Below are 18,799 nucleotides of genomic sequence, written 5' to 3'. Positions count from 1 at the left end.
ACACCCAGCCTCCAAGACTTTTTAATTTCTAAAAGTGTCATGTGACTGACATATATTTGAAAATTGTTTATTTCAGCATATGAATACTCACACCCTTTCTTTTTTTTTCTTTTTTTTTGAGACGGAGTCTCACTCTGTTGCCCAGGCTGGACTGCAGTGGCCGGATCTCAGGTCACTGCAAGCTCCGCCTCCCGGATTTACACCATTCTCCTGCCTCAGCCTCCCGAGTAGCTGGGACTACAGGTGCCCCTCACCTCGTCTGGCTGGTTTTTTTGTATTTTTTAGTAGAGACGGGGTTTCACCGGGTTAGCCAGGATGGTCTCCATCTCCTGACCTTGTGATCCGCCCATCTCAGCCTCCCAAAGTGCCGGGATTACAGGCTTGAGCCACCACGCCCGGCCTCACACCCTTTCTTAATAAAAGGTGTGTCATACTTATAATTAAGTTCTTTATGTATGATTTCTTGCGCATTTATACCTCATAAAACCTCTCTCCTCTCAATGACCTCACTAAGGAGCATTCACAAAGTATGGCAGGAATGAATATGAAGAAAAGAGCATAGATGTTTACTTTTATGTCAAAATGAGGGAAAGAGGTTCTGAGGCAAGGGCAGAATAAATATGATGCTACACAATTTTCAGTCGATCTGGAATCATCAGGAATCTTAGGAAAATGTTAAAATCTCTCTTCAGTTTACACTCAGTGATTAAGACTTGGAATGCCATGGCATTTTCTCGTTTTTAATAATAAGTAAGCTACATTTTAAAACGACTTATATGTCATTGGAATCCTCTCTTAAGGGGCCTCTGGAAACAAAACAAAAGAAAATAAAACCTCAGCGAGCAGCCTGTTTGAGCTGGGAAATGTAACGCAGATGTTTCACTATTCCCCTGTTCTTTCTGATGACCCTTGTGACCTTCATGCCACTATAGGCACAGGTATCACTCATTTTTTGAGACTACAGCCTAATAGCTCATGCTTGGGTATCAAGGTACAACTGCAAGACCAATCCTCACTACTTTCCTGAGACTTCTCTCTAATCACAGTCTGAGTGGTTTTGAAGTTTAAACCTATGACTTTTCGATGTGTTAAACTGAACCCCCCCAAACCTTCTGTTACAGAGGGAGCCTCCGGAGTGGGTGGAGCATCTGCCCTGCCTGCCAACCATGCTCTGGCTCTCCGCGGGGACTGCGTTCTCACCCTGCAGAGCAAGGCCAGGACAGCTTGCCACCGAGCAACCTGCAATGCATTGCAACTTGCTGTGTACATTTGGCTGCTTCTGACCGAGGCTGGCCCTAGATTCCTTCTCACACCGCACGGAGGTTCCTCCCTGGCTTCCAAAGGAACAGTTCTCTCAAACCTGCGCGGAGCAAGATGCATTTAACTGACCCCATTCCTTTTAACAACCGAGCATGACAGCTTTTAATAGCCTTGCAAAGACGGTGTGCGGCCGCCACCGCTCTGCCTCATTACTCACTGTTTCAGCACGGTGCTCGAATCCAATATGCACATTTTAGTTACGTCATGCCTGGGAACTCAACCACCCTTTTGTCCTAGCTCGCCTCCCCATTTTATCTTATTTCTCATGTTTAGCTTATGTCTTGTTTTGATATTTGTTTTACTTAATTGAGTTACCCGGTTCTGGCTGTTGCCCTGTTCTGTGTGCTGAAGGTGCAGGATTCTTCCCCGTGTGTTACAGGGCATAGCACCTGCCATGGTGACAGCTTCACTTGGGAAGGTAGAAATGTGTGTGACCACGTCCCCTTTGAATAAGGATGTATTTCCAGGAAGGGGAAAATGTAACGGGATGCAAATGTTTTCCAGTGGCCTGCAGCAGGGGAAAATGGTGGCTTCTCAGGAGAGTGTGGAATAGCCCAGTGAGCTCATTCCCGGGGCAGCGTCCCCCCCTGGACTCTGGGTGACAGGAGCAAAGTCTCCTGGACGCGTGGGTCAAGTGAAGGATGCTGCTCCCTTGGAAGTAGCTCTCTGGTATGAGGCTGGAGAATGGAGAGAAAGGGAAAAACAACCCCCACTATTTGTCTATAATCACCAAAAAGCCAGTTAAGAGGGACAGACCCATTCTGGGCACCCTGAGGAGATGGTTTTCCCAGCCTGTGCCCTTATGTGATCTGCTTTACAAAAAGCAAGCCCGACTCCCAAGTGTTCTGCTTACAGTAGTAAAAACAGCCATGAGCGCTTTAAACACAACAATTGGGAGCGGGGATGCTCGCCTGTAATGATTGTTTATGTTAGAAAGTTGGCTGCCACCATGGTTAGACAAATGCTCCCACTTCTGCGGAGATAAAAGGCAAGCACTTGCAATCAGTAAGGAGAGCGTGTACGTTCTGGGGCTAAATGGCATTATAAAACTTCCTAATTAAGCATATATGCCGATGAGTTTTTAGCATCATTTCTCCAATTTAGCTTTACATACTGGGTGCGCTGTTCGGTACAGCACTAACTATAAACATTGTTGTTACTGCCCCAGCTGGAAAACAGAGCAGTTTATGTGTGCAAGAAAAAAGAGATTATCTCCCATCTGCTCCTGCCCATTATTCAGGGATGTGTCATTTTGTCTGCTGATGGGAGCCATCACTAGGATTTTAGTTAAATGGCCTTTTTATACTTGGCTATGTTTATTAATTATTGTGTTTACTTGGGGTTTAGTTCCCATCCTTAATCCCATAAATTTAATAATTTAATTTTCCAGAAGTTTTTGAAATTAGGTGACTTTATATGTGTAATTTTTATAATACAAATGTGCACAACTATAATTAGACATACTTGATGCCTAGTTTTAATTGTATATTAACTTTACACTTATATCTCTGGTTAATATTCCTGACATTAAGAGACACATAATTTAAAAAGGATGGAGCATGGTGTGATTCAATTTATCTAAAGTACAAAACCAGCCAAAGCTAATTAATGTGGCTAGACTCTAGGGTCAATGTTTACCTTTGAGGTGAACTGACCCTCCTGGAAGGGAGCCCCCAGGGTGCTAGGAATGTTCTGTGCCTGACCTGGGTGCTGCCTACAGGAGCATGCTCAGTTTGTGACAATTTATAGGGACGTGCATTCCTGATAGGTGCAATCTTCTGGAAGTATATATTCTTTCAGGTAAAAGTAAAAGATGGATGAATTCTCTTCCGTGATACAGTCAAAAAAGAAGGGTCTGCACAAAGGCAGATTATGATGAACTCACCCTCCTCTCTCCAAAATAAAGTCAAAAATTAAGTTCTTTCTACATCTACAAGGCCAATTATGTAGGTAAACTAAATAAATGAATGTGCAACTCCTACATGCATTGTAAACGGAGAAGACACAAATAGCCCTCTATGTCAAAAATGACCTTAGAAAATTTTATTGAGCTTTGGGTGTTTTCTTGCTTTTAACAGATTTGGAAATGATCATTATTTTAGTATATCTGAATCATGTGTCAAGGTATGCCCCTTTCTGCTTTCCTGTGTACTATGTTTTGAGTGTCTGATTATAGAAAAATAACCAGGAGTAACAACTGGGGCTAAAATCATATATATATATAATATATATATACACATACACATTATATATGCATATATACACATACATATATATTTTATTTTTTTGGTTAAACTTTGCAGTCTAACCATGAAACAATAACAGACAGCTACTGTCTTACTACAGATAGGCTCCATAGTTTGGAGAAAACAAATGCCAAAACCAATGGAATTTTTTTTTCAAACACTAAGACGTGGAGTGTTACCTGGAGATCATTTCAGAAACATTAAGATGGAGAAAACAAGCTCCCTAGGATTTCTCAGAGTTCATTTCTCAAACCATCAAAAACCATCCTGCTTGTGGATAACTTAAAGAGACATAAACAATGCCCCTTGAAGGAAATGCCAGGGCAGTTGACTGGAATAGTAAGCGATTGGATAGAATTCTTAACCCAGTTTTTAAAAAATCGACACCTCCCATAATCCCTTTTGCTTGAGCAGATAAGCCGGCTAAATAATCTGACAGTTACAAAATATTGAAAAATAAATTCATGCAATAGCTAATACATAGAGGGATTTCCAGGGGGAAGAGGGAACAATAAAACAAAAACAAAACAAAAAGGTGGAGAATTTGAAAACACAAGCTTACCAACACACACAATGCATTCTATAGCCCATTGTACTTTGAGGCGCTTCTACTACTAAAGTGTAAATGCATTGTCATCCATCTAATCAGGTCAAGGTTGGGCTTGATGACTTTAAAATGACAGTATATACTTCTATAGAACACACACTAGCGTGCTATTGTTCTTCCATTTGTTAAGGGACAGAAGAGCACTGGAAATCATTGTTTTAATTAGCAACATCAGGAAAATGCTTTGGCATTAGCACTAAATATACTGTCCTTTTAACCATAAGGAAAATTGATACTGAGCATGTGCAATGGAAAGAAAGCTGGCAAATGTCAGTGTGAATAATGGGTGAAAAAAAGGAATGAGGGGGTGTGGCATCTCAATCAAGATTAAAATGAAACCGATAAAGCAGCATATGGACTGGATAACAAATCAAAAGCATGTTTATCCACCGAAGGAACTGGTTAATGGAGACTGCCAGCACGTTGCCATGGAAACACTGACTGTTGAGCTGCACCATCTCATACCTTATCCAATACATTCCTGGTTGCTGGTAGTAGTCCAAAGACCCTGATCTCTTGATGGTAAACCCGTGGTCCAGCTGAGCAGAGAGAAACGGGGCAACTCAGTGGATCAACATTGTGCTAAAGAATTAAGACTCCAGACCAAGCTGTTCTTCACTGATTCTATATGTATATATAGTTACGATGCCTCTTCTGCAGGGTAACTAGCTAATATCCTAAGTCTGCATACTGAAAACAAAAAGGCAGGAAATGACACTAATCCCTCATGAATATTTTGGAGGCCAATTTGCTCAAATAGATCTAGTTCATCAAACAAGTTTTTGAATGACCATTTTAATCATGTCCTCTCAATTTCAAAAGATACAAATACCTCTTCATATGCCATAGAATAGAAAATGCTTCACAATTCAATAAAGTACTGAAATCAGTATTCGCCACTTAAGAGAAAGCAGATTGGACCCCATAGAGTATTACCGCATAAGGCTTAAATTTGAGGGCTTCATAGCTATGAAATGAAAGAGGAAAAGAATCAAGTTTTGAAACCTCATTAATTACAGCAATTTACATTTCTGAGTTAATCTTCAAAAGCAGAGCTAGTCTTAAAGGTGAATCTTTTCTTTTCCTTTTTATAAAAGGTATATGATCTAATTAAAGGTGAATCTTAATTACATTTCTAAACTAAAAAGATAGAGTATAAAACAGTCAATAAATTTTCTCTATGAAAATATGGAAAATGAAGTAAAACAAAAAAATAGTTTTCGCTGTGTATTAAAAATGCATATGTACAGTTAAGTGCTTATGATTAACACAAAGTACAATAAATAGAAGACAGGAGAAGTTCTCAAAGTTGTTCATCCTGGAATAAGATGTTAGCTTTTGGCTACCTGGGAATGAAAGATTCAATCCCCCAAACCTGAAGAACACTAAACATGCTGCGTGCCCGCTTCCCCATTCTGCCCGCGAGAGGATGCGACTTGGACACCTTTCTTCAGAGAGAGGCTTACGTGTTCTTTCAAGTGCGTTACTGGTGTGATGCTGACGATAGTTTCTACTTCTGAATTCACAAAGGTATTTCAAAAACATGCCAGGGCACCAGGCATTTAAACTAAAAACTGCTTGGAGGATTTGGTGTTCTGATGATAAACTAGGCTATCCAAGTGTTCATAAAATGCAATGTGAGGTTTTAATCTTTTAAAAAATGTATGTTTCCTTTTATTGAGAAAAAAATTGAGTATACTTGCTTTCAGGAAGATGAAGGTGTATGCTTGGCCACAGACAGCTACTTAGTAATTAGCTTTCTATTGCCATCTACAGGCAAAGTGTCATATAACAGGTCTCATTTTAGGACTAAGCTTCCCAGCGTCACAATTATATGCACGCTGATTAGTATGGATTTGTTCAATTAGACTGAAATGCTCTATTTGCATGAGCAAAATGCAAAGGAAGAACTTTAAAGCATTAGGAAAATTATTGGTTAAAATAATAAACAGTGTTAAATGAGGAAAAATAAATTGGAACTGACATCTTAGTCATCGGTTCTTCATCAAGCTGAGCAAATCTAATAATGCCTCTCTCTCTTCCCTCAGCTCTCAAAAAGTTCACCGTTAAAATGTCATCTCTAATTCATTTTATGTCTATAAATTGCATTTTAATAACCTTTTGTTTCCCTTTCTCTCTCTCTCTTTTTTTAAATCCCCCAACTACTGAGAAAGGCAGCAGAGGGACAATGGAGTCTCTGAGAGGCACAGAATGCTGCAGTTGTAAGGAATGCAATAGCTTCCACCTAATCCCATGGCTTGACCTAATAATGTCAGAGCACCTTTCCTCCTTCAGGAGGGTGTGTGATCCCAGTGAACCTCCAACTAGTAATTACTGTCCTAACCAACTCGAGGCCCTCTTGCAACCTTAACATAAAGTTATCATTTGCCCTTTCTTTGGTCTCAATAATGTAGGGAGTGTGAAGCAGAAGAAAAAAATGACAACCAGAATAAAAAACACTACAGTTCAGAACATGAGTACATGTTAAACTATGCTCATATCATAAATTACACCTGTGAGAGAGGCTGCCGGTTATGACAGTATGCTTTTTTCTTTTTCTTTCGTCATTCTAAGAAAGAAAAAAGTGTCATAGATTCTCTTATGAGCATTAGTGATCTCTAGCAGGTAATTAGGTTTCTAACTAAGAAATGAGAAATACTAGTTAAAAATCAATTATTTAATTGTTGGTTCCCCCCACCCCGCCACCAAACCACAAACTAACACTACATCCTAAATAATAATTTTTAAAAAATTCTAAAGGGTGTAGGTAATTCTAAACTATTAGTCCCATGGTAAAGGCAGTTTAAAATACATTATTTTGTAGCCTCTGGGGAGAGCATATACACCCAGGAAAATTCTGTTTGAATGAAATTTATGCTGAAATCAGTTTTTGCAAATCTATCAAATAGAATTCATCACTGTATTATATCAATTCCTGAACTTTTAATGATGTGAGCAAATTAATCGTTATATTAAATTATTAAATTATCAAATAGTCTTTATAGAATGCATCATTTATAAAAAAAATTTTCTTCTACCTCCCACTTATTTTGCTTCATAGCAGAATAGTCTTTCTTGGCAGTCATACTTTGGAATATTATTTAATGCCAGGATTTCTTCTTCCTATGATAGTCCCCTGATAGCCTTTGCATTTTAAGAATGAATAAATGGTTATGCAATATAATTGGATATATCCAGTGCTATTCTGAAAGTAACAAAATGAAGGGGCCAAAATAGCCAGTTTCTAATTCCCAGCCCCACCCTGTGGCTACTGACCTTGGCCGAGTTCTTCCAGAAGGTAGAGATATTTATGAGAGAAAAGCATTCTGGAGAAGGTGCCTAAATGTACATAGTATGGTAGACCAGTTTCTCTTAAAACAACCTCTGAAATCTACATTGATATTCTCTTTTATGTTTGAAATATTAATGCTGATGGTTAACATATGAATTGTGCTGTAGATCTGACAGGCACTTTTTAAGACACAGTTTTCTGAAACCAGCCAATTATTTTGAATCTGAATTAAGTTGATGATTATTTTAAAAAAGACAAAAACCTCTGCAACGGTAAATATTAAACAAGCATGCAACCAATGCATAACTCAGCATTACACAGCCCACTTTACAATTTGTAAGTATATTACCAGTTTGTGCAGTTTCCATGGAAACCGTGTTAGTGATGAATTGAGAAACTTGCATTCAAAATTGCATTCAAAGTGGTCCAATCATGACATTTAGGAAAAAAAGTAGTGGATCTTTGATCTTCAAATACTAACGAGTGTTTTAAGATCCACCCAGATGAGGTTTTAATGAATTCATATGGATAAGGCTTCAGAATTTATCCAACTTTGATTAAAATAGGATTTCCCCTCAAATATGTGCTGTTTGTCAATTGGAAACTTGCCCTGACGTTCCTGCTCTTAGTCATTGTAAGACTCCTAGAATACTGTGAACAAACCCATATTGAGCAACCAAGGCAAACTTAACCAAAGACTGATTAAAATAAAAGACCAGGGAAAAAAGAAAACAAAATCAAAATGACAGAGGTGGAATAGGCACTCTCTCTAGCAGCCGTAAGCCCTTAGCAGGAGAAAAACAGTCCCTTTCATGGACAAGCGTGCTGGCAGTCCATTCCAAAAGAAAACTGTGGAATCAAATGTTTGGAATAGACTTATATCTTGAACAAACAATGGAAACAGAGTCTAGAATGTCTGGTTTAGTAGAGAATCACTATGAGATTGTTGCTTTCAAAAATTACTGACTGAATATCAGCTCAGAACAAAGAACACTGACCATCTAGGGAAAATGTAGAGGCTAATTTACCTCTACATTGAATTTTCTTAGAAAGAATTGAAGATAGAGGGCAGGAACAACTTGCAATTTTAAAACTTCAGCGGCACTGAGGAACATCTGGAAGAGTGGGCATTCCTTGTCACTTGACACATGTGCCAGTTGCTCACACACATGTAAATCACTATTGAAAGGGTTCAAAGAAGAAACATGAAATGCAAACAGTACGAGAGCGTGTATGCATGCATTCGTACCATTTGCAAATTCTGGAACCTCATATCAAATATTTAGTAACCCAGATCTGGTACTGGTGGTGTCAAACAGATCACTTGTTTATCCTCAGTTTTATTTAGAGCTCTCGCGCAACCAAAAAAGAAAAAAAAGAAAGAAACTAAAAGCACCCAGAGAAGTTAAATATTCAGTACTGCTCATGAGTGAGAGGTACTGTTTAATAGCATAAATACTTTTGAAAAAGTCCACATCACAGTGTCTTAAATTCTTTGTTTGGAGAAGAAAAACAGCTCAAGTGATTTTCAGATTGAATATGCTATTAAAATTTACATACTCTGAAAAAAAAGAGGAAATTATTAAAAACTCAAGTAACTGGAACTTGAATATATTTACTCTAGAATATGACACCAGGAAATATGAGGTTTCATTATTCCTCGGCCCAATTTAATCTTTGCCTAGAGCTGTGATCAAATTGCATGTAGTGTATGTCTGCATGTATAGAACAGAAAAAAAGGCCTTGTGCAGCCGCATCAATAAAATAGTAAATGTTGAAAGACTTTCAGCTTTCAGAACAGAAATTTCTAAGGAGGAAGACATTATGACTTCGTTGGATGTTCACAGTAATTCAATTTCACTGAAAATCTCACTGCGTAGCTTTCTGCTATGCTTTGACTTTAATTTAGGTCTAGTATCAAGATCCATAGTGTTCCAAGCTCTCCCTGCAATGTCGTCTCTCTCAGCTTGCCTTTCCTTTCTAGGTTCTAGCAAAAGGACACTATGAACTCTTTTTCTTAGAGCCAAAAAGTCTGTGTTGGCACAGAGTCCAGCAGGGGGGAGGCTTTCGGTTTTAAATAAATAAATCATAAAATTAATATATATTGCAAGACACCCTGGAGGTGTTGGATAATGATGTGACGCCGAGGGAAATGATCTGCAGAAACACGTAATATATATAAGTCCCATACCTCCTCTAGTGTATTAAGTGGCTGAGCTGTCTAAAGAAATGACCCATTCTGCTGTCTCTGGCTGGAGAATCTCCTGAGTAATGCCTGTCTCTTAGGTGGGTTGCTTTAAAAAAGTTATAGGTGGATATTTCAGATGCTTACTGCTATGACAGAAACTCCAGCTGCTGTGCTATTCGGCTTGGGGCCTGTGTTGAAATGCTTCTTTATCTTTCCAGCTACTGACAGCTGATGTTCATTTTCTGGAAGGCCATCATCCTGGAGAAAAAGAAATAAAGAGAAGAGAAAATGAAAGAAAATAAGATAAATGAAAAATGAAGGTCAAATCTTTGAGTCATAGGTAGTGAATTCATAAGATGTCAGAAATAAACCAACCAATGTCTACTCATTAAACACTGTTGTTGGAAGTACTGCTCCAAGGTCTCATTCATTTCCACATCTGCTCTAAAATTAATTTGCTTTGTGTCATCTGACCCTCAGAGATTTGTCTCTAAATTAAAAAAAAATTATTTCTGTTTTTGGTTTCGAATAAAATCTATGCCAACCACGGCTCTAGGAACATGTCAAAGAGCAAGTTAATCTAGATGACCAGAAAAAAAAATTCAATGTGAACATCTTCTTTTTAATATTTTTTTTTCCTCTTAACCCATTATTTAGACCCAAAGCCAAGGGTCTTGGCTGGCAAGCTTGGGCTTCTGCATGGCCCATAAATAAACTCAGGCTTGCTCCACAGCTACTCATTTGGCCATACTACAAATCCCAGGCAGCCTTCCAGGTAGAAAGATCTTCCTTAAAGTTTAAATCTTTCTTGCTGCCTTCAAATCATCTGTCATTATGATGTAGTTTATATTGGAGCTCACTTTAACCAAGGTCTCTATTCTCTGCTGGAGCCCTCTATGACTGAGGCTGGATACATGGTTCTCTTGTATTAAATACTGTTAGAATCGCAATAACCAGCGTCATAAGTATGTGCCACCACTTACTAGAGTTCATGATGAAAAGGCTGCAGGATCCTTCAAGGCAGAGACTGTGTTTCACTCACTATAGAATCCCCAGGTCTTAGCATAGAGCCTTGCACATAGTAGATGCTCAATTGTGGAATAAATGAATGAACAGATAATAGAATGTTTGCAACTCACTGCTAAAAAGAAACTCCTGGCAATCACTTCGATGCCATTCATTATTTTTCTTTTCTTCTTCCTCTCCATCACTGTGCAGGTAATTTCTTGGTTCCACCCAGGAAAATAAGTCTGCTGCTTCTCAAGCATAATGTGCTGGCTCCTTTTGCACGAGCTGGTACCTCCACATGGCATTTGCTTTTTCTTTCAGCATTTGGGCATTCACTTATTCAATGGATATTAACTGCATGCCTACATGGGCCAGGCACTACAGTAGGTGGGGGAGAAACGACGGCAAGCAAAGACAGGCATGGACCCTCCTCTCCTAGACCCTCTGCTCCATTTCTTTTCTTCATAACTTGGGCCTGTTCCAAGGCACTTATCCCAGGGTTAAGCACGATCCATTCTATTGGCTTTTCTGGAAACCCCCAATGCTTTTTTCACTATATCAACTTGCACTATGTCTATTTTTTGGTGTTAGAAACAAGGTGAAATTCCAGTAGAGTGGGGATGCTATTGGGGAGGGAACAGAAGCAGGGCCACATGAAGTGCCGACTTTGTCAAGGGCTATGTTAGGAATAGCAGAATGTGGGAGGAAGATGTGATCTCTGTCCACCAGCATCTTGCAGGCTAATTAGGAGACAAAATACGCACACACTATGTAAAATCGTGAAACGGGCCAACAAGATAAAAAGGAGCATGACTGGATGGCTCAGCTAGATGCACCAAAGAAGTTCAGAGGAGAAGGGGCATATTTTCTGTTGTGAACAGGCACAGCCGACTTCATGAGGAATATGGGACTTGACCTGGCCCTTAATGATGGAGAGTGTGTTGACAGGCAGAGAGGAGGGACAGTGATATTTGGTGTGTAGTGTGTGCAGGTGGGAAGCTACAAAGTCATGTCTGCCAAACAAGAAGTCAAACAGTTTGTCTCTAGTTAAGAGTTTATGTACCATGGTAATGACAGAGAAAGCTGAAAAAACAGGAGAAGATTGGCCATAAATGAGTACCCAAAAGATCCCAGAACTGAAGTCTTCATCTCCATTAGGAATACAGCTTTTTAATAAGAGGACTGTAGGTTTAAGAAATGTGAAGGACTACCTTCCCTTTACTGAGGTATTTTTATAGTACATTATCCAGCTCTTGGTTCACTCTACAAGTAAAAGAGAAGTCAGACGATAATTACAAGGAATTAGGATTATGCATCCAGAGTTCTAAACACAAGGGTGAATTCAATGGTGTATATAGAGAATGTTTTTATTAAAATGGTGAATGAGGCTGAATGTGGTGGCTCGCACCTGTAATTCCAGCACTTTGGGAGGCCGAGGCAGGTGGATCACCTGAGGTTGGGAGTTCGAGACCAGCCTGACCAACATGGGGAAACTCCATCTCTACTAAAAATACAAAATTAGCTGGGCATGGTGGCGCATGCCTGTAATCCCAGCTACTCAAGAGGCTGAGGCAGGAGAATTGCTTGAGCCTGGAGGCGGAGGTTGTGGTGAGCCAAGATCGCTCCATTGCACTCCAGCCGGGGCAACGAAAGCGAAACTCCACCTCAAAACAAAAACAAACAAACAAACAAATAAAAACAACTGGTGAATGAAACAACCCCTGGAATTTAAGTTGGACAATAGCGTTTGGAATCTAAGTTAGAATTTTTGAGAGTTTTTCAACATTTGACAAGGGATAAAATGATACTGAAAGTCTTCTGAATATTAGTATCATGCCTTGGCAGAGTGTCAGGTTCTGCCAGAATGAAAGGGGCCACCCTGGGTACCCTAGTGGCCTCACTCCCCAAGATTACACATGCACTTCTTGCCATCTCTTTGTAGAGTTTCAGGCTACCTTGGGCAAAATGAACAAATAAGCTTTTGAAGATGAGATAGTTTGAAAAACATGATTGTGGAGAAGGTTGAGGAAAGGTTTTTCTTTTTAGGATGAAAGAAACTTGAGCATATTTGTGGTCTTAGGATAAGAAGCTAGTGAAAAGGGAGAGTTGAAAGATAGGAGAAAGGGCAGGGTAGGGACGGAGGGTAGAAGTGAAGTGGTTTGCCTTGGGGAGGTATAGGTTTATCTCTTTCTCTGGAGCAAAGATGAAACAGAGAGAGAATGAGCAGAGGTGCAGGGGAGGGAAATGAGAAGAGTATGGCAGGGCGAGGAAGATGAAACAAGCATTAACTGCTATTTATATGTACGATCGCTTTCCTCCTCAAACTTCCGTCTATTTATTAGTCCCATTTTGAAGATGGGCAAAATGAGGCTCAGCAAGGTGAAATCATTTTCTCAACATCACACAGCTAGAAAGTGGTTGAGTTAGCATCGAACCAGGCCTGAAACTCTGTTCTTTTTCCCACACCAGGTTGCATGAATTGAGGATGCTCATTAGCATGGCATTAGCTACAAAAGGGCTGCTTAACTGCTCCATGGAAATACTCAGTGAATCATCTTTTCCACGATGAAAGTGGCACAGTGGTGAGCGGGAAGGAGAATTGAATTAGGGGCCGACCAAACCAGACAATATTTGGACGCTACTTAATGGAGCCTGGGAAACATCCGGTGGTGAATAAAAGAGATGCTGTGGGCATTTCCGGGGCCCAGTGGAACACTTAGAAATTCTCTGTCAAGTGGAGACCGGGTGTCCACTAATCTGGGATGTGTCAGCGTGACCTATTAGGGCCAGGACTCTAGGATCCTATGTGCAGCACGCAGTGCAGCAAGGCCTGGCTGACACTGGGCAGAATAAAGTTGCACGGAGCCAACAGGGTTGCCCTGTGACTGGCACAGGCTGTGTTTACCAGCCTGGGTGCAAATATGGGGAAAGATAGCTGGGTTTTCATAAGAGCAGCCCCTACTTAACTTACTGAGAAAGATTCAGCTGTTGCTGAATAACCCCACCTTCTTTTCACTCCCCACCATTGGCATCGTTTCAGAAACTTGCCTTCACCTGGCTTTCCCTCCACTGCCAGTTCTTGAGCTAGGAGTTTGCTCTCTAGCCTCCTCACAATGGATTTCCTTATCATTTCCCAGCCCTGTCCTGGTCCTAATCTCCTGTCAAGTTTCCTAGCAACTCTTTCAGATACTGGGGCCTGGAGGTGAAGGCCTCCAGCTTTAAATTCCAGTGAAGGTTTGAGCTTCCCTTGGGTTATTAGTTCACATTGAAGCAATGCAAGTAGCGAAACAACTCTCACAAGTTGTCAGAGAGGCTTTTGACTTCATAAATCTTAAAACGTTCCAGGATTTTTTTCCAATGAAATAAGGTGTCTCAGCTGGAGTAGGTAAAACATATACATGTACACACACACACACACACAAACCCATGACAATGAAAAAGTCTGCAGTGTTTTTATATAAATTTTGAAGGTTTTCAGCATAATTGGATAAAAATACTTAAACAGTTGGCTTTGCAGGGATCTAATCTGTACCTGCGCCATACAGATGGATGACGGAGATTTAGCTAACTTACTGTCATGCATCAAGAAAATAAATAGGGATGTTAAAAACATACATTTATATATCTACATCTTCATCACCATTATTCAGAATAGACTGCGTGCCAAAAATGTGCTATGAATTTCCTAAACGTGACAAATCTGGCAGTATCTTATAAACAGTTGTAGTATTATTACCATACGTTCTGGTTTGGTGGTAGTTTCTGAAGTTTGACACAGGCTGGTTGTGGTTTGAGGTTAGTAGTTATTGATTTAGAAATTCCCATCCTCCACTTGGCAGAGCATTGCAACTGACACGAACAAAATGAGTTTGCAAAATGGAAAATGAACTCTCACCAGTGTCCATAGGAGACCTGGCCTCCTGGTCTCCATTTCTCCAGGGGTTACTGGGGAAGAGCTGTGGGGAGGCGTGCAGGGGAACGGATGTGAAGTCACTCTGTAGTGTGAATTCCTCACTTTCCTCTGGGAAACCATTTCAGGCGTCATGCTTTAGAAAATTCTCATCCCCTTGTGGATTTTTGGTTTTGAATCAAGGATCTGGTTTGCAGTGTATTCATTGCCAGACTCTATTATTAATAATATTTGTAAACTCAGGAGAAGCATGGCAGTCTTGAGCAGTTTACTGCTAGAATATTCCCACTTAGTTTTAAACAATTCCAAGGTCATTAAAGGACTCTTCAATAGCAGTTCCGCTTCACCTCCCAGTGTGCTGGACTCCTGTTAAGCATCCCCACCTGCACGGCACCCCCAGTCCCCTTGACTCTCTTCCGCATGGCCCTAGGCTTCTCTGTCTACAATTCACACTGCACTTTGGGAGAAAATGTAAAGCAAGTTAAGATTTATCTTAGAGCAAGGACAGGATAAAATGCCCATATAGAAACTGAAATTCCATGGCATCATTTAAAATTTATGAATATAAATAAGTGGTTTTATATATTATTACAGTGTCATTGGGTTTCACTTAATTTCTAACAAATTCTACCAGCACAATAAGATGAATGTTTACATTTTTGTGTGTGTGAGTACGGCTGATTTTTATTAGTCAACACAGAATATCTTGGGAGATTATCCAGACTTCTATTTTTTTTTCTCTTTCTCTTGTTCTTTTTTTCTTTTTGGATATCTTGACCTAGCAGAATCTTTTCAAAAGAGGATGTAGGTGGGATATAGGAGGTAAATTAAAATGTAAAGGCCAGGAAGGTGATAGAAAGTCTCCAATTGGCTAAACAACTATACTTGATTTATTTAAACCAGTCTGTTCTGCTAGTACAAAAGTTTTTGAACTTGGTCTCATGTTATAATCATCTGTGAGCTTTTAAAAGTCCTGATGCCAGGGAGCCAGTGCAAATGAATTAAATCAGAATGTCTGGGGGCAAAACCCAGACATCAGACCTGTGTTAGAGGCTCCAGTGGGCTTCAGGCTAGACTCCTTTGAGTCTCAGTTTTTTTTGTTTTGTTTTTTTTTTTTCTTGAGACGGAGTTCCGCTCTTGTTGCCCAGGCTAGAGTGCAATGGCACGATCTTGGCTTACCGCAACCTCCACTTCCTAGGTTCAAGTGATTCTCCTGCCTCAGACTCCCGAGTAGCTGGGATTATAGGCATGAGCAACCACACCCAGCTAATTTTGTATTTCTAGTAGAGACAGGGTTTCTCCATGTTGGTGAGGCTGGTCTTGAACTGCCGACCTCAGGTGATCTGCCTGCCTTGGCCTCCCAAAGTGCTGGGATTACAGGTGTGAGCCATCGTGCCCAACCCTCAGTTTTTTAAATCAGTAAAATTGGCAGAATAATTTGATGTAAAACACAGATTCATAAAATTATAGCATCCTAGAGTATCAGAAGAATAACTCTGGGATAAGGTAGATGAACATTTTGAAAATAAAAATAGAATGACAGCAATATATTTAAAATATCACAATGATGATAACTGGATCCTAATTATATATAAGAATTTTTTTTTCTGGAAATGTCAATTCTGTTTATGAACTTATCATGAACCTACATTTTCTATCAATAAAGCATCATTTGTGGGGAAAGTGACTCAACCCTCTTTCCAATTCCTGGAAAGGTCAAGATATATTACTGCCTATTTTATTCTTATATTATAATAAATGTGCCTAAATCATATTGTTCTCCACTAGATGGGTAATAGGGTAAAGAAACGTAGCTGGGATAATTTCTGTTGGCATTTTGTAACTACATTAAACAAAGTAGCTGTGATGCTGGAGAAAGTAACAGAGTTGGTGACACACATTATTATCTATCTGGATCTGTGACACACAAACAGGATCATGTTTGGGGGTGACAGTCTTTCTTCCTTAATCAAGCTTCTCATTCACCAACATTAATGACAATTTGCATTTCATTAGCACATAGCAATGGATGAAACAGTTGTCATCTGGCTCAGACTCAAATTCACCAAATATTTGCTAAGTATCTACAAGGTGCTAGGACTTAAGATTGCCCTCTCAGACTCTTCAGCCATATGATCCTTTTCCCATCCTACCGCAAGTGGACAGGAGAATCCTATTTTCTCCATTTCATAGATAGGAAAACAGGTTCGAAGAAGAGAAAAGACTTGCCCAAGGTCACACAGGCGAGTGAGCTGATGCTCCCTCCACGAGTCTACATTCCTCTTCCAGACACGTGGCTGCTTACTGACGATGACTTTGTTCATGTGTCTCATCGGAACCATCTACAGAGAGGCGTTGCCCATGACTCTTTCAACAACAGAGCAAAGGGCACGAATACGGCGGAGCATGGCGGGATTCAGACCCAGGACGTGTGAAAAATAAAGGTGAGCTTGGAGGAATCTCTAGGCTTCCTTAGAGGAGTGAGGCTAAAACAGGTGACTTTTGTCAACTAGGTTTTTCTTTCTGCTTCCCTATGCTCTACTTTTGTATAAGGTTGCCTTTTCTTTTTCTTTCTTTTCTTTTTTTTTTTTTGTTTCTTTTTTTTTTGTTTTTTTGAGACAGAGTCTCCCTCCTCACCCAGGCTGGAGTGCAGTGGCTCGAACTTGGCTCACAGCAACCTCTGCCCCTAGGTTCGAGCGATCCTCATTCCTCAGCCTCCCCAGTAGCTGGGATTACAGGCACCCACCACCATGCTGGGCTGGTTTTTTTTTTTTTTAGTAGAGATGTGGCTTTACTATCTCTACTATGTGGCTGGTCTCAAACTCCTGGCCTCAAATGATCCACCTGCCACAGCCTCCCAGAGTGCTGGTGTTACAGGCATGAACCACTGCACCCAGCCAAGACTGCCTTTTCAATTCCAAGTATGCCAAGTAAAAAGGTCACGGTATAAGCAATGGAGAAAATTAGAACTAATGAGAGCAGAGGAAGAACTTTTTGACAACGTCCTTAGGGTTCACATAATTATTAGTACTTTTCTCCCCGCTTCTCTCCTTTGTGGTAATCAGATATAATTTGATTGCCAAACACTAAATGTCTTACTAAACAGATATTCTTTGAAATCTCTAATTTATTTATTTCATTTGCTTGGTCATTCATTTGCTGTACTTGGAGACGTCAACAAATACTAAACGCTCATTGTGAAAGCTTCCTTTTAACCATTGATTATTTTCAGATGAAGAAAAAATCTGTTTTCTGATTTAGTTACTTCACAAAGATAATTTCAAAAGTTAAGCACTCAATCAAGACTTTAAAAAGCTTTTATTAAAACCAATTTTTTTTTTTAGGATGGTCTGTTTTAATTACAGAAAGGGTATTATTTTTTAGGTTTTGATCTCCTAGATGATTACTTAAATTCTCTCCTTTCTTTTAGAAAATGCCTTTAGGAAATCTGAGAGGAAAAACTGAAATGGACAGCAGAAGTCTAAGATCCAGAGGGAGCCATGGAACCTAATTATCAGCAAAGTGGTATCATGTGTAAAAATGTGCACAAAACCAGGTAGAGGAGGCAGAAAGTTACTGCTGAGACATGTATATATTGCCATCATGAGTAACCTATTTTTTCACTGGTAACAGCCAGAAGTCTTCTCCATTTTGTTTCTTTACCACAGTTGAGTTGGGATATTATTAATATAGGGCCATTTGGTCTGGAATCGGGAAGATTCATGCTGTTTCCAACAGCATTCCAGATCCCTCATGTATATAAACAAATTTGCTCACACTTATACAAAGTTATCTTCTAGCAAACATGCACATTCTGCTGGAACTGACTGTCAGATATCTTCTTCCCAGTCTTCTCCAGGACTGAGCTCTGGCACCTCTTTCTCTGGGCTCTGGGAAGTCTCCCCACAGAGCAGACTGGGGTAGCCATTCTCACTACCCCGGAACTGTTTGGTTGTATCAGACGTTGTTCCTAGAGGGCAGGGCTGGCACACTGTGTCTCTCTAATAAAAATGCATTTAGAAATCTCTACAAATAATTTTTTAAAAAATTACTCAGTTGTGGTGGCGCACACCTGGGGTCCTAGCTACTTGGGAGGCTGAGGCTGGAGGACTGCCTGAGCCAAGGAGGTCGAGGCTGCGGTGAGCCATGATTGTGCCACTGCATTCCAGCCTGGGTGACAGAGTGAGACCCTGTCTCAAAAAAAAGCAAAATTAAAATGATTATTTGT

At 40.0% G+C, this 18,799-nt stretch overlaps 1 protein-coding gene across 3 annotated transcripts in view; it reads right to left on the bottom strand.

Moving 5' to 3' along the window:
* Positions 1 to 18,799, bottom strand: part of DCLK1 (doublecortin-like kinase 1) — a 354,978-nt gene that overhangs the window by 15,285 nt on the left and 320,894 nt on the right. For 2 of the 3 annotated variants that reach the window (XM_011943027.1, XM_011943029.1), the window contains 2 exons: positions 9,798 to 9,911; positions 4,639 to 4,712 (listed from right to left, as the gene is read on the bottom strand). In XM_011943027.1, coding sequence (XP_011798417.1) covers positions 4,639 to 4,712; positions 9,798 to 9,911 — 188 coding nt within the window. The remainder of the gene's footprint in view (positions 1 to 4,638; positions 4,713 to 9,797; positions 9,912 to 18,799) is intronic. The other variant, XM_011943028.1, reaches the window with a different exon arrangement.

The sequence above is a fragment of the Colobus angolensis genome, unplaced genomic scaffold, assembly GCF_000951035.1.
Source record: "Colobus angolensis palliatus isolate OR3802 unplaced genomic scaffold, Cang.pa_1.0 Scaffold214, whole genome shotgun sequence".
In the NCBI taxonomy this organism is placed as follows: Eukaryota; Metazoa; Chordata; class Mammalia; order Primates; family Cercopithecidae; genus Colobus; species Colobus angolensis.
The sequence above is the reverse complement of the archived record's forward strand: the minus strand, read 5'-3'. Positions and strand labels throughout refer to the sequence as shown.